This window comes from Onychostoma macrolepis, chromosome 03 (genome assembly GCF_012432095.1).
Source record: "Onychostoma macrolepis isolate SWU-2019 chromosome 03, ASM1243209v1, whole genome shotgun sequence".
NCBI classification, from domain to species: Eukaryota; Metazoa; Chordata; class Actinopteri; order Cypriniformes; family Cyprinidae; genus Onychostoma; species Onychostoma macrolepis.
In genome coordinates this window covers 40,463,459-40,489,507 of record NC_081157.1, presented here as the reverse complement: position 1 = coordinate 40,489,507, position 26,049 = coordinate 40,463,459, and the positions used below count along the sequence as shown (strand labels likewise).

The window sequence follows — 26,049 nt, the reverse complement described above, 5'->3', positions numbered from 1 at the left end:
AAAGCAGACAAAAACACATACACAAATCGTCATGGCATTGACTCTCACAGTACAGTACGGTGTCAGAACCTTTATATAAGCCTCCCACTCCTCTCATCTCTTTTTTCCCTACTTTCCTCTCGTTTCCCTGTCTATATTTCAGGTGTAGAGCGGACTCTTATTCGTGGGAGGTATGGACGGCGTGTGGACAGCTGCAAGAATGACTCATTGGATGGATGCGCTTTGCGTGTGAGAACATGAGTGCATTAGGTTTGTCACATATTTGTGAGTATGTGTGTGTGCATGTGTGTTTTAAATAGAAATGAGAATGTGTCAGGCTGACATATGCCATATGCAATGATGTTAAATTATTCATTGTGAAACAGAGGGTCACAGGAACCCAGCACACACGCTAAATATCACCGGCTTCACTCGGCAGCAACAGATTGCACACACACACTTTGCCTGCTAGACTATCACTTTTACAGCAGAGATGTTATATTTGTAATTGTTAGTACAGTTGTCATAAAGTGGGCTAAATCCAAATCCTGGCAGAAACAAATCACACAAACACATGTTTTTCTATCATGGTAGGGATTTTCCACTGACATCTATACTGACCATGATATTTCTGTCTTCAAACCCTAAACCAAACCTGTTCTAAGTGATCATATTCTGTATGTTTATTACGTAAAACCACATTTGACCTGTTGGCTGGTCCCACAATGTAAGTGATTTCAGGTTTTATGATCCTTGTTGGGAAATTTGATGCCTAAAATGTAGGGAACCTGACACACACAAATGTTTACCGAGCTATTTAAATGGGGACATTCCATAGACGTCTATTGTTTTAATAAACAGCAAGTTAGTACTAATCTGTCTCCAAAATATGGTTAAGTATTTCACCATTTCAGTTTTGAAAAATAAAATCTGACTTCACAGGGCAAAAATGTTCCAAATGACATTTTCCACTCGCAGCCAAACTATTAAAATTTCAAATAAAACCATTTCCCTCAAACCAGAAGGTTGAAGACAAAACAGTATCACTGTATGACCAAGGCTAAAGCAACAATTAATTAATTAAAAAAAGCAAATCACTTAAGATAAGCCTCTATTGTGACCACATAAAGAGGAAATTAATTACACAACAGTTAGAAAGTTATATTATTAATATCAACAGAAAAGACCTTTTAGGCATGCTGAGCAATGTACTGTAAACTAGCTAAAGGAAAAGATCCAGGGAATTTATTTATGGTATTAAGGAATTAAAAATCTTTCATTTAATTCCTAAATTAATAGCACACTTAAACTACCTAATCACAACTTAAATCACCCCAGATATCACTCATTTGCTCATTTTTGTGCACTTAAAGGGATAGAACAAAAAGTATTCATGAAGCTTCATGAAATTAAGGTTGAACCACTGATGTCACATGGACTATTTTAATGATGTCCTCACTACCTTTCTGGGCCTTGAATGTGTCAGTTGCATTGTTATCTATGCAGGATCATAAAGCTCACGGATTTCATCAAAAATATCTTAATTTGTGTTCTGAAGATGAACGAAGGTCTTACGGGTTTGGAACGACATGAGGGTGAGTAATTAATGTTTTTGGGTGAACTATCCCTTTAAGATTCTTCATGCAATCTCTCACTGCATTTTAATTCTGGTATTTGCACCTCGGCCCTGTTTTGTGTAACTGTCAGCCCCCTATGTGCTTGGCAGTTTTCAAGGTCGGTACCAGGTCACTTCAGTAAAGGTCTACGACATCCATTCTTTTCAAACAGCACCAAGAACTTCACAGTTATATCACAGGCCCAAATGTTATGAAGTTGGCTCCATTGTAGTAGCAACGTATTAACAATAATATTAGCTTAGGCTCTGCAGAGCTCGTAAACAAAGTTGACATTTTCCGTCTTCCAGCGTATAAAGTTCCCCAGGCTATGTAGAAAGCAGCCGTGAACACTATACAATCAATAACACTGTCAGACTCGCGCTAGTCAAGCGGCGGCAAGACAGGAACACGGAGCACGGAGCGAGGAAAGAAACAAAAGACATGCCAGAAGATGACGGCTGATCGAGAGAGAAAAAAAGCGAGAAATGGGACGAAATGAAAAGGACTGTGTGGGAGAGGTGGAGAGGAAGGATTAGTACTAGCTCTGAAAAAAAAAGTCTCCCACACACACATTGTGGGATGATCAACTGTAACAACTACGCCTCTCTGTATGAAATCAACAATAAATGACTGGCAGATTATTCTGATGTTTTTCCTCTTATAATTCCTTTCCCAGGTTTTTATAAGACATGATTTTGGTTTAAAGGAATGTTGTGTGTATATGTTAAGCTCAAAAATGCAGATTACAAAATAAAATAACTTAAAAAAAGAAAAAGCAAAACTCATGGTTACAGTACTTACACTTATAATGAAAGTATACAGGAACATTCAAAACACATTACAGCCATATTATACATTATACAAGCTTCATATTATTCCTTTCTTCTTCTTCAGGTTTATACTAACTAACAGTACTCTAATGGTGAGCAGAAAAATGTTTAGTAACATTTTAGTATAGGGACCAATTCTCACTATTAACTAATTGTTTATTTGCATATGTGACCCTGGACCACAAAACCAGTCATTAGTTGCTGGGGTATATTTGTAGCAATAGCCAAAAATACATTGTATGGGTCAAAATGATCCATTTTTCTTTTATGCCAAAAATCATTAGGACATTAAGTAAAGATCATGTTCCATGAAGATATTTTGTAAATTTCTTACCATAAATATATCAAAACTTAATTTTTGATTAGTAATATGCATTGCAATGCAAAGAACTTAATTTGGACAACTTTAAAGACGATTTTCTCAACATTTGGATTTTTTTGCACCCTCAGATTCCAGATTTTAAAATAGTTCTACCTCGGCCAAATATTGTCCTATCATAACAAACCATACATCAATGGAAAGCTTATTTATTCAGCTTTCAGATCTCAATTTAAAAAAAAATTGGCACTTAAGACTGGTTTTGTCGTCCAGGATCACATATACAGTGCAAGTTCTTTCCAAGTAATATTTTAGTTATAATATTTCTATTTTTCACATCCAGGTGGATGTTGCACACTGGTGGTGGTTGAGGACATTTCCTCCTTCAAAAATGTGTAAAGCAATTTGCAAAGCAAAGTGTCAAGAAAAGCACTATACAAACACAATGAATTATTATTGTTAAAAATAATGTAAAAAACACAAGTCAGATATGAAGTAAAACCAATATTATGGTTTATTCTGCTTTCTAAATAACCATCAAAAGACTAAAATCATAAGATTAATCACAATCATTTTAATCTATTGACAGCCATAGCTTTATGCTTCTCTGAAGGTTTACCAGTCTGCCGGTGAGCAAAAATATAGTTATAGTGTTACATTCTTCACATAAAAAAAATAGGGTCTTTACACATACAAATATATGACTGCCTTTTACAATTCAGAAAGGGGGCATGTGTATCATTATATCTGGGGGTTCATAAGCATCAATGTGTCTTTGATAAAAGAAACAAACCGAGGAACATACAACATACTGTTTCTTTCAATGATTTTTAATATTTAAAATAACATGTGGATCTGTTTATGTACTTTTACTGTTTACAGAGTTCAGTGAGTGTAACGTGAGCGGGTCACAAATGCATGTTGCTTCTCGGAATGAGCAACAAAGCCATATGCTTCTGAATTCATTTGTTCCCAAAGCACTACATGGATCAGATTATGAATTATTTGTCTTTAGGACAGCTGAATTGTTCAGGGTATTAAGTGAACAGTCAACACAGAATGACAAATAATGGTAAGCACATGCACACAAGCAGATAATGTTCACCTATGAATGCATTGACCCCTGCAGCAAAGATTAGGATATGCTTCTGAACAAACCCTGAATTCTGTTTGCATCTGATACCATCCTCACAATCTGCATCAATCTGATCCTAGACACTCAGACATCTTTAAGCCACTTAAGCAATAAATCAAAGCTTTATTATGCCACAGAATCTGACCATCAAACTTAAAAAGACACATTTAATGCCAGATCACATTTTAGAGACGTACTGTATATCTCTTACAGCTATAAATCTGACAAGCCAAATACCCTGCGGTGAAAACACAGTGAGACTAAACCTGTTGATGACACAAAAGATGACATTTTACACATTTTCTCTGCATATTTCTAACCACAAAAGATGCTGATCAGCAGCCTTCAAATTCAACCGAACCACGTAATTTTACAATTTACAGTGCCACATACGATTCAGCCAACCAGTCGTCGCAACTCTGATTTTTACCAAATACAGAGCTATTTTCCCCTCAGCATTTCACCTGCTCTTTCGTATTACACCACAGCATTTTAGCGTTTAAAAGCTCAAGACACTTAAGAAAGGCTCATCTAGCCCGAAAAAGCACCTGCAAAGAGAAAGTTTTCACCCTTATTTCTTGTTCTACCTCCTCAACAAGCTCCTTTAAAAGTTTATAATTTAAGAACATAATCAAGAAACATAATTAATCACATCTGATGCAGTTCCTTAACAACTTTATGAATAACTCTGTTAGTTACATATAATTTGGTTGAATAATCACACTCCATGGGTGCCAAGACCAGACAGAAACCCCAGCAAAGGGCCCTGTGACAGGGCAGTCAGTACCAGCAAGATCCCTGAGCGGTGCTGGATGTCTAATTTAAACCCAGCAGGCCTAAGCAGCTGCCCAGCCCAAAATGGAATCAAACGGCAGCATGAGAGAGAGAGAAGGAGAGAGAGAGGGAGAAAATAAAAGGAGAAAGAGGTAGAGAGAAGGTGCAAATAAGACATATGGATAAGAAAAGATCCAGGTGTCTGAGGCATTTTTTGGACGTAGTCGTTAGTACGCTTAATTAACAACCACACAAGGGTTTCCGGGTGTTTCTTACCATTGTGGGCCTCTGAATCCGTGCGTTGGTCTCCATGGCATTCGCTCCTTGCCACGGTAACACAGAGTCACACCCAAAGATCCGAGTCCACGCCGAACACGATGTGCGCGTATGTGTGTGTGTCACACGAGGGTTTGTATTAATGTGTGTGTAGCCGTGATGGGTGTGTGTTGCAAAAGTTAGCCAGAGGACTATACGTGTGTTTCAGGGATAGACCAATTGCTCTGCTAACCTCATCACCCCCTCCTGGCTCATTCTGACACTCACAAACACACACCCCCACGCACACACACAGATGAAACCTGTACTCAGTTTCTAAGTTGAAGGGGGTAAAGAGAGAGAGAGAGAGAGAGAGAGAGAATTGTGTGTGTGTGTGTGTGTGTGTGGGGGTCAAATTGCAGGACTTGTGCTACATTTGCAGACTGAGGGGTTAAATTTAGCTGTGACAGGCAGGGGCAGATCTCTCTCCCTCTCTCAGCCTCTCTCGTGTTTAGCTCTGGTATAGAGTGGCGAGTGCCAGAAAGAGTGGGAATGTAAACGTCAGAGACAGAAAGACAGAAACAGACAGACAGAAAGAAAGAAAGATAGATAGAGCAGGAGGAGTTAGTGAGAGACCCTTTTGAACAATCCCCTCTCTGACAGAAGGCCACCTGACTCATTGTGTCTGTTACCGGTGGATCCCACATATCCATTTAGTCAGTCACTCCACCTGAGGTTGACTCACACAAGTACAACAGCTTCATTTAGTTCAAAATCACCTGCATGTGACCTTGTTACTAGTGATAAACTGATATATATCGGTCAGGCTGATAAACCGGCCAGTATTTAAACATGTTCAAGTTATTGGCCAGTAACTGCGCCTGCAGAAGTGTTCGTTCTTCTTTGCGATATTTCCAAAATATACTAACAAGGAGGTCAACCAGTGGTTAATGCACAGTTTCGGTTTTCAAATATTTTCACTGAAAAAAAGTTAATATTTATTTTCACTATATATGTGTATATCTCAACTGTTAAATAATTAAACTGTATTAATACACTACTGTGCAAAAGTTTGGGGTCTTTAATGTCTTTTAAATACATTTCTTCTGCTCACAAAGGCTGATTTTTTTTAAATACAGGAAAACATTTGTTGTAGTAAAACAATGAACAATGCATGTTTGAGGCATGGTTAAAATCAGGCATTACTTCTATGTTAGATTTTAGCAGAAACACTCTGTGCCCTTTTGCCCAGAAGATGCGCTGATGTGTGCTGAGCTTGCATATGTCCTAAACTTTGGCCTTGATTGCTAAAGAAACATTTAAACGGGTTAAATCTTTGGTTAAACGGGACACTTGAGTCTTGTCTTTAATCACTGCCTCCCGGGTACCTGAAAGGTTTCTCTTCTCTGTGCATCCGAGCAAAACCTGACTGCCGATCTTGGTATTTGTTAAGAGTTAGATTCTAACAATAGGGGGCTCGTCCGCGAAAGGGGGGAATCTTCCTACGAACTGGGAAAAGTGTTCCGAGATCGACAGGAAAAGACGTGTCAAGAGATCAAAGAGAAGGACCTACGATAAATGGGGTAAGTGTTTTTTGCATATTTCTTGAGATAGAAATACAGCGCTTACCCCTGTAGGATCCTAGTTATCTCCGTATAGAGACGGGATAGTGTAATCACTTCGCTAGTGGAATTAATTTTCCATTGTTGTGCACTTTGGCTGGCAACAGTAGGTATACTATTAGCGTGAAGAGTGATGGTGTAAGCAGTACTGATCACACTGTATTTTTGTATTGATCATGACAACGTGTACACTTTCGCGAGAAGAAAGAAAAATTTTAGTAATTATTGTTGCATGCTGACGTATTGTGACTGAAAGAGACGGTGTTAGGGGCGATCAGGACGAAAGTTTTGTGAAAGCCCAAACATAGAAAACACCCAAAAAAGATGGTGATTTAGTGGCAATCAGGGCGAAAGTCTTGTGTAAGCCAGAAAATATAGGAAAATCACCCACGGTCACAATATAACACATGTATTACGGTCGGGGTTGAACAGCGAGGTACAGAAGAAAAGAAACCGCGAATATTACACTACTAGCTCCTACTGCCTGTGAAATATTTGCTGCTACTTTACTAACTGCTAATTAAGACGCACAAAGTGGAAGATGGGAGGTTCAATATCAAGACCCCTACCGGGGGAAAAACCAATTGATTTCATGTATAGAAATAATCAAGGATTCTATACAGAACCATTTATTAGTAATTTGGCAGGGTGGTCAGAACGTCTGAAGCCACAAATTGAAGTACCGTATCCGCGAGCAGGTTCATTTACCGACTATAATATGCAAACTGCTAGAAGTCTAGTAAAAGAAGGATGGGGTGACCCAAATTGGGATTACGATTATATGTCTAAAAGTCTTGATGTTTGGGAAAACATGAAAAAGGTCTGGGACAAAGGTCCAGAGAAAAAGAAAGTAACAGCTTTTGTTGCGAAGCAAAACAGCGGTGGGAAGGAGAATAATCTACCTCAAACCCTATAATCTACCTCAAACTGCCGCTAATCTACCTCAAACTCCCGCCGCACCGTCCGCACTGCCTAAAAACGAAACACCTATTATAGATGCTAAATCAAGCAACAGTAAAACTACAGAAATAACTGAGGCTCAAAGAGCGTTTGTTTGGATGAGATCAGGAAATGGAATAAATGTCAAACCAATAAAGATGACAGACATGGAGACAATCTGTAACAGTTTGCCTTCTCCACAAAATCCTGGGAAATTCGTGTCCATACTGCAAACGCACACTAAATATGCACACTTTACGGGTGCAGATTATAGAGCATTTTTATTAAGAACGCTTGAAGGAGATGTGACTGAAGCCATGTTAACTAATGAATGCTCATCACTAAAACATGACAATGATAAAATAGCAGGTTCAGCCACAGCTCAGAACCCCCATGAATTTTACTGGGAAGATGCGGCAAACCATGATACCTTCTTTAAAGAGCTCAGAATCTTTTTAGAGAAGCGTGCAGGTAATAAACAAGACCTGTCATTTGCTGCAAATACGAAGCAGAAGCCTAAAGAAACTGCTTCTGAATTTTATCTGAGATTTAAAAAGGCTTGGATAGAGGAGTCTAAACTCCCAGCAAATGAGGAAACGAAAGCACTTTTTGTAAACACATTTCTGAATAACATGCAGAGCAGGCAGGCACAGCTAATCAGAATTACAACTACAAATTTGCTCGAGATGAATATTGACGCTTTGGGGAAGCGGGTAAGGGAACTAGATTCATCTGGAGGCTTTGCAGCTAAATCAGAAAATGCTATGTTTGCACAAATGCAACCAGAAAAGAAACAGCATGACCCGAACGCAGAAGTGAGACCACTTGTCAGTAATGAGACATTGTTCCATATTTAGATGATTTAGATGTCTGTGTCTGATAAGATCTTGTGATCATCCAATGGTGTAACTTCTCGTTTCGTATATATACTCCCCGATGACTTAATAAATGCTGAGCTTTGGTTAAACGGGACACTTGAGTCTTGTCTTTAATCACTGCCTCCCGGGTACCCGAAAGGTTTCTCTTCTCTGTGCATCCGAGCAAAACCTGACTGCCGATCTTGGTATTTGTTAAGAGTTAGATTCTAACATTCTAGAAAACAGCATAGTCAAAATTTGTTGAACCGAGAACAGAGTGAATCTGACCAATACCTGCAATCTTGTTTGGACTTCTGATTCCTGAAGTGTTCAGTGAAGACATGATAATGCATCGTTGCTTTCTACTATTTGCTTAAGCCTATGCATTGCTGAAGTAATTGAAAATCATATCAAATTTTATATCCAATTTACGCAGAAATCCACATCACATACCCACATTTTCTGCAAACCTCAAATGTTCACATAATTTTTTCTGCAACTGTGTATAATCTATCGCAATCCAATTATTGGCCTCAGTCACTAAAAAATCCATATTAGTCGACCACTAAATGTAATAGATTTAGTGTTTGTGAGCTGAACAAACACTCACATGTCACTTAAAGTATCTGCACAATGAATCAATGCAAATGTCAGCACCTAAAAATAAAACTACAAAGGAAATAAATAAATAAGACACAACATAAATTTTGGCTTTAAGAGTCCCAGACAGACACTGGTGTATATACTGACATCCTCAAGTGGTATGTGTTTGTCACAACCACTAGAGGGCGACCTTTGACCCGCAGGAACAGCCTGTCCAACACCACTCACCCATCACCTCACCATAACACTCTGTCACCACTCACCATCTTTGTTATGTTCTCTCGCCTTTATGGCTCAATGACAACACAGAAAATGTTTTTGTGGATATGCATGTTTGTGTATCCGTTATTAAAAACATATAATGAAGAATAAAGTTTGTTTTGAAACAAAAGAGCTTGATATAATATGAAAACAGACTTAAACTTGAAACAAAAATTACATTTAACATTTAAAGGGGCATATTTCTTAAAAGGGGTCATGAACTGAGAAATCAAAATATATAAGAGGTCATTGTGTTATAAAACATCCTGTAAGTTTCAGAAATCAAAACTTTCTTGTTAGTCTAAAAACAGCTTATATTGAAGCCAATCTGCCAAAATGACAGCTTGTGGAATGGACAGCTATGATGTAATAGTGTGGCTAAACACCGCCTCCGCAGAAGAAGATCAACGCCTGCTTCTACATCGCTGTCTGTTTAGCCCCGCCCACCGATTCACATATGTAGTGTAAATGACAAGAGCGGCAACTAAACGATGAACTTCATTTGATGAACTGATGAAGTGCCAGACCGCATCAGTAAGAACTTGGTCCTTTGTTCACTTAATTTACAGCTGATTTCGTTTACAAACAAGTTTACAAACACATTTCGACACAGGATTTTCAAAAAGATTGAAAATAAAAGACGATGCTGTGCCGACTATATTGGATCCGACAGTAATGTTGCAACACACAAGTTTGAATAACTGTTTTCATTACGTGATCACTATTGCTTTGTCTCTTCTTACAGATCATTTGATATGTACTGAGTATTGATGTGGTTTTGACCTAAATCACAGCAGCGTCCATCTATGAGGAATGTAGGCTGTCAAACATACACAACTGTTAGCCAATCATAGCAGTGGGCATTTACTTCTGAGTCTACAATCCGCCACGCCTATTCAAACAGAGCGTTCTCATGAGGGGGTTAAAAACAGGACAGAAAATAGCCTATAATCTCTAAATTATGATGTTTTTGATGTAAATATCTTGATAACATTATAAGTGGACCTCAGAGAACGGTACAAAATAACAAACAAAGGCAGTTCAGGACCCCTTTAAAGGAATAGGTCTAGTTCACATAAAACTTTCACTTCAACACGCTAATTGATGGACTGGAGTACTTGTGGATTATTGTGATGTTTTTATCAGCTGTTTAGACTCTCATTCTGACGGCACCCATTCACTGCAGAGGATCAATTGGTGAGCAAGTGATGTAATGCTAAATTTATTCAAATCTGTTCTGAGAAAGAAACAAACTCATCTACATCTTGGATGGCCAGAGACAGACCGTTTAATTATCAGGTACAGAGAGAAGGTGGAAAGTCAGGGGCGGATTGGCCATCTGGCAAATGCCAGAGGGGCCGGACCATTTTGTTTAATGTGGGCCGGTCAGATTTTCTTAAATATATAAAATGTTTTTTTACAGGCCAACAGCGCATAGGACGGGTTTTTATCGATTGCATGATTTCACTATGGTTAATAATAATATTAATAATAATAATAATAAATGTTAAGCATTTGGCCCAGTTGGCAATGGCCGGCTGCCTGGTCCCGAGATGGGCCGTCCCGACCAAGACATTCAAGCACATCATCAGAGAGAGTACAACACAAGATAATTTTCAGTAAAAGCTAGATAATGGGCCATAAAAAGGAAAGGCAGTGCAGAAAAACATTGAGAAAGCAAAAAAAAAAAAAAAAAAAGAGGGGGGGCACTTAAGTTTAAATAAGGTTTAAATTCAGCTGCAGCAGTGGAGTATAGTAGTGCCGCAGAGGTAAGAAAATACAGCTAGCACAAGTCATTTTCATGCTACTTCTGCCAGTTGGCTCCAGTGTTTTTTTTTTTTTTTGACAGTAGCTTACATTGTATTATATAGTTGTAAGCTTAGCGTAGAACCCAGTGGTGGACTGGCCATCTGGAGCACCGGGAGTTTTCCCGGTGGGCCGCTGTACAATGTGGGATGGCCCACTGCGTAAATATAAGGAATGGATTATAGTAAATTTACGCAGCCTATATCTGTCCATCGGCCCAGACGAATGGCCCGCGCTGCCCACTTGAGTCAGCCACAGCGGCTCAAAAGCGCTCGTCAATATCAAAATGTTTTAGCCAATCAAATCGAAGAAGGCGAGATTTACCAAATATATATATATATATTTTATATATATTATATATATATATATATACACACTGAGCAAAATTATAAACGCAACACTTTTGTTTTTGCCCCCATTTTTCATGAGCTGAACTCAAAGATCTAAGACTTTTCTATGTACACAAAAGGCCTATTTCTCTCAAATATTGTTCACAAATCTGTCTAAATCTGTGTTAGTGAGCACTTCTCCTTTGCCGAGATACTCCATCCACCTCACAGGTGTGGCATATCAAGATGCTGATTAGACAGCATGATTATTGCACAGGTGTGCCTTAGGCTGGCCACAATAAAAGGCCACTCTAAAATGTGTAGTTTTATCACACAGCACAATGCCACAGATGTCAGAAGTTTTGAGGGAGCGTGCAATCGGCGTGCTGATTGCAGGAATGTCCACCAGAGCTGTTGCCCGTGAATTGAATGTTCATTTCTCTACCATAAGCCGTCTACAAAGGCGTTTCAGAGAATTTGTCAGTACATCCAACCAGCCTCACAACCGCAGACCACGTGTAACCACACCAGCCCAGGACCTCCACATCCAGCATCTTCACCTCCAAGATCGTCTGAGACCAGCCACCCGGACAGCTGCTGCAACAATCGGTTTGCATAACCAAAGAATTTCTGCACAAACTGTCAGAAATGTCTCAGGAAGCTCATCTGCATGCTCGTCGTCCTCGTCGGGGTCTCGACCTGACTGCAGTTCGTGGTCGAAACCAACTTGAGTGGGCAAATGCTCACATTCGATGGCGTCTGGCACTTTGGAGAGGTGTTCTCTTCATGGATGAATCCCGGTTTTCACTGTACAGGGCAGATGGCAGACAGCGTGTATGGCGTCGTGTGGGTGAGCGGCTTGCTGATGTCAACGTTGTGGATTGAGTGGCCCATGGTGGCGGCGGGGTTATGGTACAGGCAGGCGTATGTTATGGACAACGAACACAGGTGCATTTTATTGATGGCAATTTGAATGCACAGAGTTACCGTGACGAGAACCTGAGGTCCATTGTTGTGCCATTCATCCACGACCATCACCTCATGTTGCAGCATGATAATGCACGGCCCCATGTTGGAAGGATCTGTACACAATTCCTGGAAGCTGAAAACTTATGCTTGCATGGCCAGCATATTCACCGGACATGTCACCCATTGAGCATGTTTGGGATGCTCTGGATCGGCGTATACAACAGCGTGTTCCAGTTCCTGCCAATATCCAGCAACTTCACACAGCCATTGAAGAGGAGTGGACCAGCATTCCACAGGCCACAATCAACAACCTGATCAACTCTATGCGAAGGAGATGTGTTGCACTGCGTGAGGCAAATGGTGGTCACACCAGATACTGACTGGTTTTCGGACCCCGGACCCCCAATATAGTAAAACTGCACATTTTAGAGTGGCCTTTATTGTGGCCAGCCTAAGGCACACCTGTGCAATAATCATGCTGTCTAATCAGCATCTTGATATGCCACACCTGTGAGGTGGATGGAGTATATCGGCAAAGGAGAAGTGCTCACTAAAACAGATTTAGACAGATTTGTGAACAATATTTGAGAGAAATAGGCCTTTTGTGTACATAGAAAAGTCTTAGATCTTTGAGTTCAGCTCATGAAAAATGGGGCAAAACAAAAGTGTTATGCTTATAATTTTGTTCAGTGTGTATATATATATATATATATATATATATATATTTCTATGGGATTTATTGTTCACAAAACTGAGATGCGAGCTGAGGTAAGATGTAGGCTAAACAGCAAAACATGAGACAATTTAGCAATATTTGCCAGCTGTTTTCAAAAAATGTTAAACGACAGACATTCATTTTCAGGGATGCAAACTACTACTGGCCTTTTCAAATTTCTCAGATTTGAATGCCATTTACATTATTGGCCACAATGTAGCCTACATGGAAACATTAACGTAGCCGTTTTCAGCAGACATAAGATAACAGTGAATGTTTGTATATCGTTACATTTCCTCTGTTATTTCACGTGTAAGAAAATGTTTTTAAAACTGTGAAAATGTAATTCTCAAACTTACTGTAGAACATTGTAAATCTGAAGACTTTCGCTTTCAAGTGCCGAGATTAGGAAAGTTCTTAAGATATTTTAATGTACATGCTTTAATGGTTTAACGTTTAAATATATATTTTTTTCTGTGATCAAAGCTGAATTTTCAGTACCATTAGGCCTACTCCAGTTTTCTTCAGAAATCATTCTAATATGCTGATTTGCTGCTTAATTATTTTCAATTATTATTTGTGCTCAGTTATTAATAATGGTTTTTATTATTAACAATACTGAAAACTGTATTTGTCTCTTAATATTTTTGTGGAAACTGTGACACTAACTTTTTCAGGATTATTTGTTGAATACAAAATTAAAGAACATCATTTTATAAATAATTTGTACTAAGTATATCTTTACTGTCAATTAAATAAACTTAATGCAACCTTGTTGAATAAAAATATTGATTTAAAAAAAAAATCCAGACTGGTGATTTATCACATTTTCCACAAAAATATGAAGCAGCACAATTGTTTTCAACACTGATAATAATCATAAATGTTTCTTGAGCGGCAAATCAGCATATTAGAATGATTTATGAAGGATCATGTGACACTGAAGACTGGAGTAATCATGCTGCACATCACAGAATTTTTTTTTTTTTTTTACTATATTTTTGCATAGAAAACAGCTATTCTAAATTGTAACTTTATATATTTCACATATTACAGTTTACTGTATTTTTTAAAAATTCTTCATCATATATACAGTGGGTACGGAAAGTATTCAGACCCCCTTAAAATTTTTCACTCTTTGTTATATTGCAGCCATTTGCTAAAATCATTTAAGTTCATTGTTTTTCCTCATTAATGTACACACAGCACCCCATATTGACAGAAAAACACAGAATTGTTTGACATTTATACAGATTTATTAAAAAAGAAAAACTGAAATATCACATGGTCCTAAGTATTCAGACCCTTTGCTGTGACACTCATATATTTAACTCAGGTGCTGTCCATTTCTTCTGATCATCCTTGAGATGGTTCTACACCTTCATTTGAGTCCAGCTGTGTTTGATTATATTGATTGGACTTGATTAGGAAAGCCACACACCTGTCTATATAAGACCTTACAGCTCACAGTGTATGTCAGAGCAAGTGAGAATCATGAGGTCAAAGGAACTGCCTGAAGAGCTCAGACACAGAATTGTGGCAAGGCACAGATCTGGCCAAGGTTACAAAAAAATTTCTGCTGCACTTAAGGTTCCACAAGTGGCCTCCATAATCCTTAAATGGAAGATGTTTGGGAAGAGCAGAACCCTTCCTAGAGCTGGCCGTTCGGCCAAACTGAGCTATCGGGGGAGAAGAGCCTTTGTGAGAGAGGTAAAGAAGAACCCAAAGATCACTGTGGCTGAGCTTCAGAGATGCAGTCGGGAGATGGGAGAAAGTTGTAGAAAGTCAACCATCACTGCAGCCCTCCACCAGTCGGGGCTTTATGGCAGAGTGGCCCGACGGAAGCCTCTCCTCAGTGCAAGACACATGAAAGCCCGCATGGAGTTTGAAAACACCTGAATAAGATTCTCTTGTCTGATGAGACCAAGATAGAACTTTTTGGCCTTAATTCTAAGCGGTATGTGTGGAGAAAACCAGGCACTGCTCATCACCTGTCCAATACAGTCCCAACAGTGAAGCATGGTGGTGGCAGCATCATGCTGTGGGGGTGTTTTTCAGCTGCAGGGACAGGACGACTGGTTGCAATCGAGGGAAAGATGAATGCGGCCAAGTACAGGGATATCCTGGACGAAAACCTTCTCCAGAGTGCTCAGGACCTCAGACCGGGCCGAAGGTTTACCTTCCAACAAGACAATGACCCTAAGCACACGCTAAAATAACGAAGGAGTGGCTTCACAACTCCGTGACTGTTCTTGAATGGCCCAGCCAGAGCCCTGACTTAAACCCAATTGAGCATCTCTGGAGAGACCTAAAAATGGCTGTCCACCAACGTTTACCATCCAACCTGACAGAACTGGAGAGGATCTGCAAGGAGGAATGGCAGAGGATCCCCAAATCCAGGTGTGAAAAACTTGTTGCATCTTTCCCAAAAAGACTCATGGCTGTATTAGATCAAAAGGGTGCTTCTACTAAATACTGAGCAAAGGGTCTGAATACTTAGGACCATGTGATATTTCAGTTTTTCTTTTTTAATAAATCTGCAAAAATGTCAACAACTCTGTGTTTTTCTGTCAATATGGGGTGCTGTGTGTACATTAATGAGGGAAAAAAATGAACTTAAATGATTTTAGCAAATGGCTGCAATATAACAAAGAGTGAAAAATTTAAGGGGGTCTGAATACTTTCCGTACCCACTGTATATATAAAAATCTCTTGTCAAAAAATTGAAAGGCAAAATGAAAACAGTCCACATTCTGCACGTTCCAAGTAGTAGAGCACGGCATTGTTATATGGACTGATATTATGGTAGGCATTTAACTTTAGTGACATTAAACTGTCCCTCTATGTAAAAGAGATGTGTAAAAATATTATTTACATATTGCCATATAGGCTACACCAGGAAGACAAATTATAATAAAAAAATATGACAGTCATTCATTAATGTTAATGATAATACTTTTTAAGCATTCTTATTTCTGTATTGTGTAATATTTGTATGTTAGTAAGTGGTGTTAAAAATAGCTCTAATAAGCTGGTGGGTTTATGGTGTGGTGGGTCGCTCTGTGCCACAAAAGTCCAGGGCCACTTTTTAGCCCCAGTACGCCCCTGTGGAAAGTAGTAATGTAAAACTAAAATATGATACAAAAAAACCCCCCAACAACTTCATAAATGGACCTCGGGAAAATTCATAATACATCCTCTTTAAACCTGACTGAATACACAAAAACATGCTATAAATCTTCCTTATCCTCTTTCGTATACTTCCTGCATGCTACGCTTTTATATTTGTCCACGCTTGTATTTATCCAGCAATAAAACCATAGAGATAAATATAAAAGTGCTACTCCAGACAAAACAGATATAACCCAGACAAATAAACACGGTAAACAACTCACGCAAACACGTACAAAGACACACACATGCACTGAAGCAGATAGCACGCAGCGGCTTTTGTGTGGCATCAGGTGTGACCGTGGCATAAAGGGAAATGTGAGGGGATGTTCTGTTGTGCAGCTGCCATTTGAAGCCGTGATCAAACACACCAGCCGGTCCTCAGAGAGCCAAGAAGCACTCAACCTCAGCGCCAAAACCATGGAGGTCTGATCTAATGGCACCCAAACTAATGGGAAAATTAGAAAGTGATCCATCAGGAGAGCCTGCAGGGATAAGAGGGTCAATTATTCAAGGGCCTCATCCTAATACACACTGGCTTGAGAGCCACACCCATTAACTCACAACATAATGCTGTGTGTGTGTGTGTGTGTTTGTGTGCACGTCTGACAGTGGGACTGATACACGACCCTGGCCGGTTGCGAGCACATATTTTTGTCAGCAATCAACACATCGGCCTCACACACACACACACACACACACACACACACACATACATACATACATACATACACACACACACACACACACACCTATATGCACAAGCACACTAATCCATTTGCCTCCTCCTCTTCCGACTGTGCAGCATGCTGCGGGGAGATTCGTGGCCCTGTCACCATGGAAACCTGGCCAGTATAAGAGCACAACTGTGTATGTGTGTGTATATTTGTTCATATGTGTATATGCGTGGGTGTGTATGAGACCAAGGCCTACACAGGTTTTCATACTTTCGGCTGCCAAAGAGGGGGCAGACACACGCGGAAACGTACTATATAATCATAAATATTCATGAATCTTGTATGTCCTTACAGGAGCATTAAATATCTTCATCTTTAAAGGTACACAAGTTTCTGAGGAATGGGCGGGGGTAGTAAAGATACCCCTGGAGGATTTACTCCTTTTAAATTTTTCATTTACTTTAGCATGAAACCCCTTGTGGATGGGCAAATGTCGTTCAGCAGGGGCTACGAGGAGGGCTTTGGGAGAGGAGCATACATTTCAGCGTGACACAGGAACCTTCCTTAAAATGTCAAATGGACATGAGGGGAAGAAAAAGAAAAACTTGATACTAACTATGTATTATATACTGCCTTACAGGCCCTGATTACATTTAGGGATGCAAGGATATTAAATTTCAGACCAAAATGATAAGCCGATAATTATTTCCATGCCTGATAACTGATACAGGGCTCATATTAAAATTCAGTTTTTTTGTCTAAATAAAAAAAAAACTTAAACCTAAAATCAATTGTTCAAAACTGAATTTAGACATCACAACATTATAAAGTAGTATGACAAATGGATATTCATTTTGAGATTTGCTGAAGAATGAGATAAAGAATGAGTTAAATGAGATCCCATTTAACAGAGCTATTAAATTATTAATTAATTAATTAATTTCTGTTTTTAGAAATGAATTTCAGGTGCAAAAATAGGAGAAATAGGCATGCACAGTTATCCAATATTGATTGAAATATACTACTTTTCGAAGGTTTGTCGGTAGTAAAAGTATTTTTAATAGAAGTGAATGCTCAATTAATGCATTAAATTGATCGAGGACATTTAAAACTTTACAAAGGATTTATATATAAACGCTGTTCTTTTAAACAGTGTATCACAATTTCCACAAAAATATTAAGAGGCAGATCTGTTTTCAACATAGCTAAAAAATAAGTAATGTTTCTGGACCATAAGATATTAAAGAGATTTAAGAGATTAAAAAGATTTTAAAAAATCTTACAGAGCTCAAACTTTTGAACGGTAGTGTACAATACCAAGCGATACAGATAAATTCATATGGCATGTACTTTTGCAAATGTAGTAAGTATACCATGCATGCAGAAAACTTGCATAACAGACAATATACATACTGCAAAAATAGAACCTTGTTTATGTTAGTATACTATTTATTAGTGCTGGGCGGTATACTGGTTCATACCGAATACCGGTGTTTATTTTTCTTATGATATGAATTTTTAAAATACCGCAATACCGGTGTTATTTAAATAACGTTCGGAACGCGACACACTGTTTGAGAGGGGTCTCTTTTCACTATTGCATTGTGGCAAGAACACAGCTGTATGTGTTACTAAGCGTGTTCTGAAGCTGTAGAACGTGATGACACAGAAGAACTCATCCACAATATCCACCGCGCGCCGCCACCAGCTCGTCACACACACGAGCATGACTTTAGCACTATATTTAGCAACTTTCAAACCCTTTTAGCGGCTTTTTTTCCATAGAATATACAAACTGACAAACCTAGCGAATGTTTTGGATAAATCTTAGCTATGGTTCGGTTGGAAGATGTCGCCAGTGCTGCCCCGCGAGCGCGAGATCTGACTCCCAGCGCAGCGTCGCGTCTCTCTGCGTCTGTTCTGTGCAGCGAGCGGCAGAGAAGCACCGCATTCATTTGGCCGTTCCGCGACTGTTTGGAATTACAAATATGAGCATAGTTCGTCTGTTAATATTATGCACTTTTTTGTTTTAGTTTACTCAGACGCAGGCAGTGCGCTGCATGAGACAAAATAGTAATATAGCCAAAACCACCGCATAGCCGCTCTTTAGTATAACGTTAGATGCATGTTGATTTTATCAGACGATGTCGCGATTATAAATGAAAATGACTCCTGGTTAACATGTATTAATGGGTCGTGTTTAGTCACTATTTAGTGTGGAATTTTTCTACAATATTCGCTCATCATGACAGTAAAATAGGGCATTCTAAGTCAATCTACTGCAGTTTTTCCTCCCTCAATCAGTAGAAAATGTGGTTAACACCCGATCATGCATGAAAAAAATAAATACCGTCATATACCGTGAAACCGGTATAATTTTGAAAAATACCGTGATATACATTTTTGGTCATACCGCCCAGCACTACTATTTATAGCCTTTTTGTACTGTTTGGATGAGTTCGGATCTCCTTTGTCTGTAAACCTTTGTATTTTTTGGATCTATGCACCTTATATTATTGGTCTACTGGACTTTTGGACGAGTGTTTGGTGCTACGACCTTTTCTATTTGTTGAGTATAATATTTCAAACATACCCACAGTGCGCTTCTCTAAACAACATATTTGTTTGTTCCTGTTTTTAAATAAATCTTGAAATAACGTGAAACAACAAAAATAATGGCTGAACTGCATCCTGCAGACACGAAGAATAGAGATGTTCCAATGAAAAGGAGAAGAAGTGCACAAACACCCACAAACCAACAGCAGAAACTACAGGCCAGTGCCTTTGACCTCACACTGTCCGCACAGGAAGGCTCGGTATGGAAAAAGAGTGGAGCTACTGTACATGCAGCTATAAGTTGGCATGTAACTGTTTTAAAATGGATGAAAAATATTCATTTTAAAATGGAGAGGCAAATGAAAACTAAATTTCATGTTGCATGATGGTTCAAAAAGGAGAATTATACCTTACAATGACTTCTGCGACTGAGGCAAGAGTGACAGACACAAGACATTTGGGCATCTTACCTGTCGGACGAAGCTGTTAGAGGTTGTGTCTGAGGAGGTGCTGCCATCTGAACGTTTGAAACGGCTCTTCCTCTTTGCATACTTCCCCTGAATCACGAGAGAGAAAGAAATTAGAAAAGAACGGACACTTTTTCACTCACACACACACACAAAAAATGTGGATTCTAGGCCCTTTCTCTGTGTCCAGATATGATTACCCATAATTACTCATGTCCGGCAGTGTTCTCTGGGAATCAGTAATCTGATTGGCCTTAACATTGGCCAATGGCCTGGCTGCCCTCGGCAGGGCCCTCTATGTGGCATTCATAGGCGCCAGACTCCGTTGCCATGGAGATCAGAAGAAGGCTAATTGGGTTTGGTGGCACTAAAAGACCCTGATGGATCAGGCAACACTGTAATATGCTCAAAACCAGCATTCACAGCGATGCGCACAAACCTTCTGACATAAATGCTTGCAAAACCATTGTTTTTCCTTCACCTGAAACCCACAACTCCTTCCCCTTTCCATCAGGCAATCAACTACAACAACCAGCAGACAGTTTTAGTTTAAAGTGAAATGTGCAAAAGTGTGTCAAATAACGATTGTTGTCAAATTGTATGACCTTGTATGACACTCATTTGACAAACATATAGTCCCGCCCCAAACTCACACCATTGGTTCATCGAGTGTTGCTATATGTTGGGCTGGTTGAGATGTGCAAACAGACAGATCAATGTTTTGAATGGGTTTAGAGTAGACCTTTCAGGGAATCAACTATGAATTACTTGCTTAAAGTTCGGATGTGATAAAGCACTTTAACAGAAGAAAATTAAATATCTAAATGAGATTGTAAAGTTATTATCTAGGGGTCATACAGGGTCCAGACCGTTAACACTGACATAATTGCTACATGGGAAAGAACATCTGAAAGGTGCTGTGTAATAATTTTGTGCTTGAATGTCTCAAATATACAAATATGAAATCCTTTTTGCGGTTAAAGGGTTACTCCACCCCAAAACGAAAATGTTGTCTTTAATCAATTACCCCCATGTTGTTCCAAACCCGTAAAAGCTTCGTTCGTCTTCGGAACACAGTTTAAGATATTTTTGATGCTTTCTGACAGCTCTCTGACCCTCCCATAGACAGCAATGTAATTAACACGATCAACGTCCAGAAACGTAGCAGCATTTTGCGTGCTTCAAATCATACGCAGAGATGAAATAGTGCGGTAAGACCACATATTTGAATGAATTATAGCATGTATTTCAATTAATCCATGTCCAACAATCATTTATAAATGATTTACCTTACAAATCTGATGAAATGGCATATGTTGCGTTCCCAGATGAACGTTATAACACACCCAGACTCACAACAACATGCAGAGATGGAGTTTGAGACACTCCACACAAGTAAATTATAACAGTTCCTGTGAACTACTGTGAACGGAGCCGCGGAATGTAACCTACACGCATGTAAATAATTAAAGCGCATATACTGTATTAGAAATGCATCGCATATAATTATTTAATTAAATCGTAGCATTTTTGAATTCACAATTATGCTTAATTACTATTTTTAAATGGGTTTAATATATCATGCAGCCTTGGAAAACAGTCTAATAATGTGTTTTATGGATTCTCATCCGTGAAATGCACCATTTCCGGTATTTTGACGGTTAGTCGACGCGAGCAAATTGAAGTCGAGGATTTTTTAAAAATCGAGTAGTCGAATAAAATCGACGAATCGCGCCGGCCCTAGATTAATGACAAAATTTTCATTTTGGGGTGGAGTAACCCTTTAAGTAAATAAAATATATAAAATCAAACTAATGAAAAGTCTGACAAGTCTTCTGCTGTGTAGTTGATTTTGGGAACACACAGACAGAAAACAAGCCTCAACAACAGGTTTTCTACACTGGTTACTCTAACTGCATAATATTATGTTTACAGACACAAACCATGTTGCAAGCTTACTGGAAACTATTGAATAAATCAAACCACAATGCCATTGCTTTCCCAATATTGGTAATATCCCAAGTTCCTGCCTCTACGAGTGCTAGTGAAATCATAAAACATTCATTTAAAAGCGAACAGAAGGACAGAACCACACTGTCTTCATTGCTATTGCGTCATCATAAAGGGTTCATAATAGACATTATGGTCACAAAAAAGGCATAATTGAGCACTGCCATTGCAAGTTACTGTGGGATATGCCAGACACAAGAAATACTTCTTTACCTTAGATAATGCATTTCAGTATTATTAAAGTCAACATAAAATCAAACCCAATTCACTACTTCCTTAAGGCACAATCCTGGTTTTGCTGTGCATAAATCACTTGTTTGCATCATTCCCAGTAAAGAAATGCTTAAAATAATGCATAACTAAAATGTAAACAATATATTAAAAATTCTATTTCATGCATTCTGACTTATTTACACTGCAAAAGAGTTGGATTTTCATGCGAAAAATAACCAAAGTCTCAAAAAACGAGTTGGACGTGCCAAATACATTTTGTACAGTTTGTAAATACAGCCACATATAGTTTGTGTAAGTTTTGGAAAGTTTTTTTCCAGTATGGCCCTGTATGTCATAAAGGGCAGAATTCTTTGTATGGGCACTTCTCCTGGAAGAGTGACACACATCAACGTGCTTCATTCAGCTTACGGAAGATGCCAGGATCCGATTCTGGATAGAATATGGCAGAATCTGATTTTTAGCCATAGTTAATTCAGTCCCACTTCATATTAGGTGGCCTTAACTACTATGTGCTTACATTTAAATGAATCATTTGGTACAATGCACTTAATGTGTACATACATGTTCTTACATTGTACTTATATTGTTAATAATACCTTTATGTAATTACATCTGTAATTAATTTCTGTAATTACATTTATAATTACACTGTTGACCCATCCCTTACAGCTTAACCCACCCTTAAACCCACCCAACCACTTAACCTGTCCCTAACCTTACCCCATCCCACCTCAATAGCAGCAAAAGTGTTTTGCAATACGATATGAACACAATAAGTACATTGTACTTATTTTTTGATGTAAGTACATAGTAGTTAAGGCCACCTAATATAAAGTGTGACCGTTAATTCAATAAAGTTTTTGTTCCTGTTTTATTTGTGTTGATGTTACAGTTTGCAGATGATAAGATTATCATGAGAAACTGTGTGTTATGTCCGCTTTAGAAAAACTTGAAATGCAACTACTTGACTGGATTCTTGTTTGTAATGATCCAATCTGCTACAGGATAAAATCAAGTTCTGCTCTACGTTTTCCTTCTTGAATGCGTTTCACTCAGAAATATATCTGATTATGGAAGTAAAATGGTTTAAAAACAACATTTGACATTGACTTTAACCTGTTATGTTTGAGATACCTTGTCTTTAATTCTTTGTTACTGTCTTGTTCCCTTTAATCATAACTGGTCAGGAACCTTATAAAATAATGTTATTACATTAAAAATACTTACATAATAATAATACAATTTTGAATTATCCTTTATATTTATATCCAGTTTTAATTTCAATTTTAAGTCAAGTTTAGGTTTAGTTAAGTTTTAGCCACTTTGTTGTGTGCTTACGTTATTTTATCTATATATTTTTTTCTATATAGATTTATTTTTTTTATTTCAGTTTTAGTTTCAGTAATTCTAGTTCTTCAACCTAAACTTGTTTCAGTTAGTCATAATTTTTCAGAAAATTTTTTAAGCTTAAGTTTCATGTACTATTTATATATTATTTTATTTTATTTTTATTTCAGCAACAGTTTTAGTTCACAATAACAACACTGAAAATAACCTTCGTATTTTTGCCACCACCTGTACTTTTAACATAGCATCCAAAGACATATAATAGACACATAAAATGTTTTAATCTAACAACCATCTTTAAACACCATGAACTGTTTAATGTGGAATGTTTGTGAGAGGCTGGAGATGCTCATATACTGCAAAACCAGATCTGAGAAAGGCCAGCAAAATGTCAAGGGAGGGAGGAGGGATGTATTGCTATGGTGATGAGAGATTTCCTGTTGACAAACAGCCTCTGAGGCTAATTAGGTAATTAAGGAGGAAAAGCTGTGCCACGGGGCAGGGAGAAGGATTTTAGAGTTACATAGTGTCACCACTAGTTCATCACGAGAAGAGAAGAGAAGAGAAGAGAAGAGAAGAGAAGAGAAGAGAGAAGAGAAGAGAAGAGAAGAGAAGAGAGAAGAGAAGAGAAAGCTTAATGAAGTTTAAACACGGTGTCCTTAATTGACCATGTGTGCCTAATGATATCAATCCAATTAAAAATTACATTAAAAACCCACTTAAGGTCTTATTCTTAACAAAAATAGGAAATGCACTTTTTTCTGTACTCAACCAGTTTGCTCTCACACACATACACACTCGCTTCTCAACACTCCGCCTCCTCACAGCTATGTATAGACATGATTCAGATAGAGCACCTCTCCACAGCACAGGTCACACACATTCACACTACCGCATTATATAAAGACCATTATATAAATACAGCCTTAGCCATCAGAAACACTACTGAAACATCCATCCACACACCACACGCAGTAATAAGCTGTCCTGAACAGGATGATTAAGTAGCCTGTATGGAACAGGTGTATTCATACATCAACCGTCTGGACAGAGAACAGGGCAGAGCCAGAGAGAGGCATCAGTAAATGTTTTTACATTTTGTAATAGTTGTGTATGAGTTCCTCAGTTGTCCTTCGTGTAAAAATACGGATCTCAAAATCATACAGTCACTGATAAATGGGTCAAACATGCACAAGATGCTGGAAAACCAAAGAATGGATTTTATTTTTTTTTTTCTGAAGAACAGCAGGCAACTGCTCAGGACAAACAAGAGACTCGTAAACAATTATCAAAAAATATAAACACTTGTGGATCATCCAGGTAACAACACAGTATTACTATTCAAGGGTGTGTAAACTTTTGATTAGGGTCATTTTTATAAATTCGGTTATTATTTTGTCTTGTGAAGCATATGTAAACATCTGAAATAGCTCATTCAGGACAGTGCCAAATGAAAAAAAAATAACATGCAATTTTCAAGATCCCTCATATTTGGTAAGATATTTGGTAACATTTTGCATATTCTGCAATGGATATGTAAACTTGTGAGCAGAACTGAATCCAACTAAATGGTGATCGGGAAGCTGTTTGGAGCATTTTTGTTACTTTTTTATTATATATATATAGATAGATAGATAGATAGATAGATAGATATTTACCAGTCTTTCCCACTGTCCTTCAAACTAGGTTTTACCCATTTTTAGCAAGAGGTTTTTAATCATTTGAAAGTACAGGTCAGAATAAGTATGTTGTTTCATTTTTACATAAATATATTGGCTACAATGAATGGCGGCTGGAACATTATTTCACCAATATTTTGACATTTTATTTTCACAAAAGATATTTGAAACAGATACTTTACTTGCATTTATGCTGTCTATAAAATCACTTTGGTCAATTTTATTTGATACAGTTACAACAATGGGACATCTGGTCTTTAACCAATCGATAGATAGATAGATAGATAGATAGATAGATAGATAGATAGATAGATAGATAGATAGACAGACGCTCTGGTATCTCTCTCTCTCTCTCTCTCTCTCTCTGTGGGCGTGGTTTGGGGTAAAATCCCCGCGGTGGAAGCGCTGTGATTACATTACGTTTTATAGCTTACGTTGACATCATCTTTCCAGCACTCAATGTGTCAGACCCCACTTTTAATCAACTTTAACGTTAAACGGCTCATGAGATCAGCCCTGCTCTGATATCAGACGTACTTTAAAAAAAGCGATCTCTTGTTTAACAGTGATGGTTCATAACTTATCAACAGAATAGACAGTCATAAAAAATGCAAGACTCTAGTAAGGCCAGCTGTCTAGAGGGGCTAGGTGATGAAATAATGTTATCACACTAATTACCGGAGGAAATTCACTTCATACCCTAACAAATATCAGTATTCAAAACAATGTAGCTCATACATAAACAACTTTCAGTCTCAGCGCACTTTTAAAAAACCTTGTAGCGAGCGCAAAGATGCAGTCTTGTTGCCAAGTAACCACTACACGACCTAAGGCTGATAACGGCTAATCCTCGTCGTAAACAAAATCTGTGTTTTTCATTCTGTAATTCTTAAAAAGCG

General features: G+C 38.3%; 1 protein-coding gene across 5 annotated transcripts in view; it reads right to left on the bottom strand.

Annotated features, from left to right (window-relative positions):
• cacnb1 (calcium channel, voltage-dependent, beta 1 subunit) overlaps positions 1-26,049 on the bottom strand; it is a 49,641-nt gene that overhangs the window by 23,242 nt on the left and 350 nt on the right. For 4 of the 5 annotated variants that reach the window (XM_058769196.1, XM_058769197.1, XM_058769199.1 and 1 more), the window contains exon 2: positions 19,884-19,970. In XM_058769196.1, coding sequence (XP_058625179.1) covers positions 19,884-19,970 — 87 coding nt within the window. Of the gene's footprint in view, positions 1-4,929; positions 5,144-19,883; positions 19,971-26,049 lie in introns of those variants that run through there. The other variant, XM_058769198.1, reaches the window with a different exon arrangement.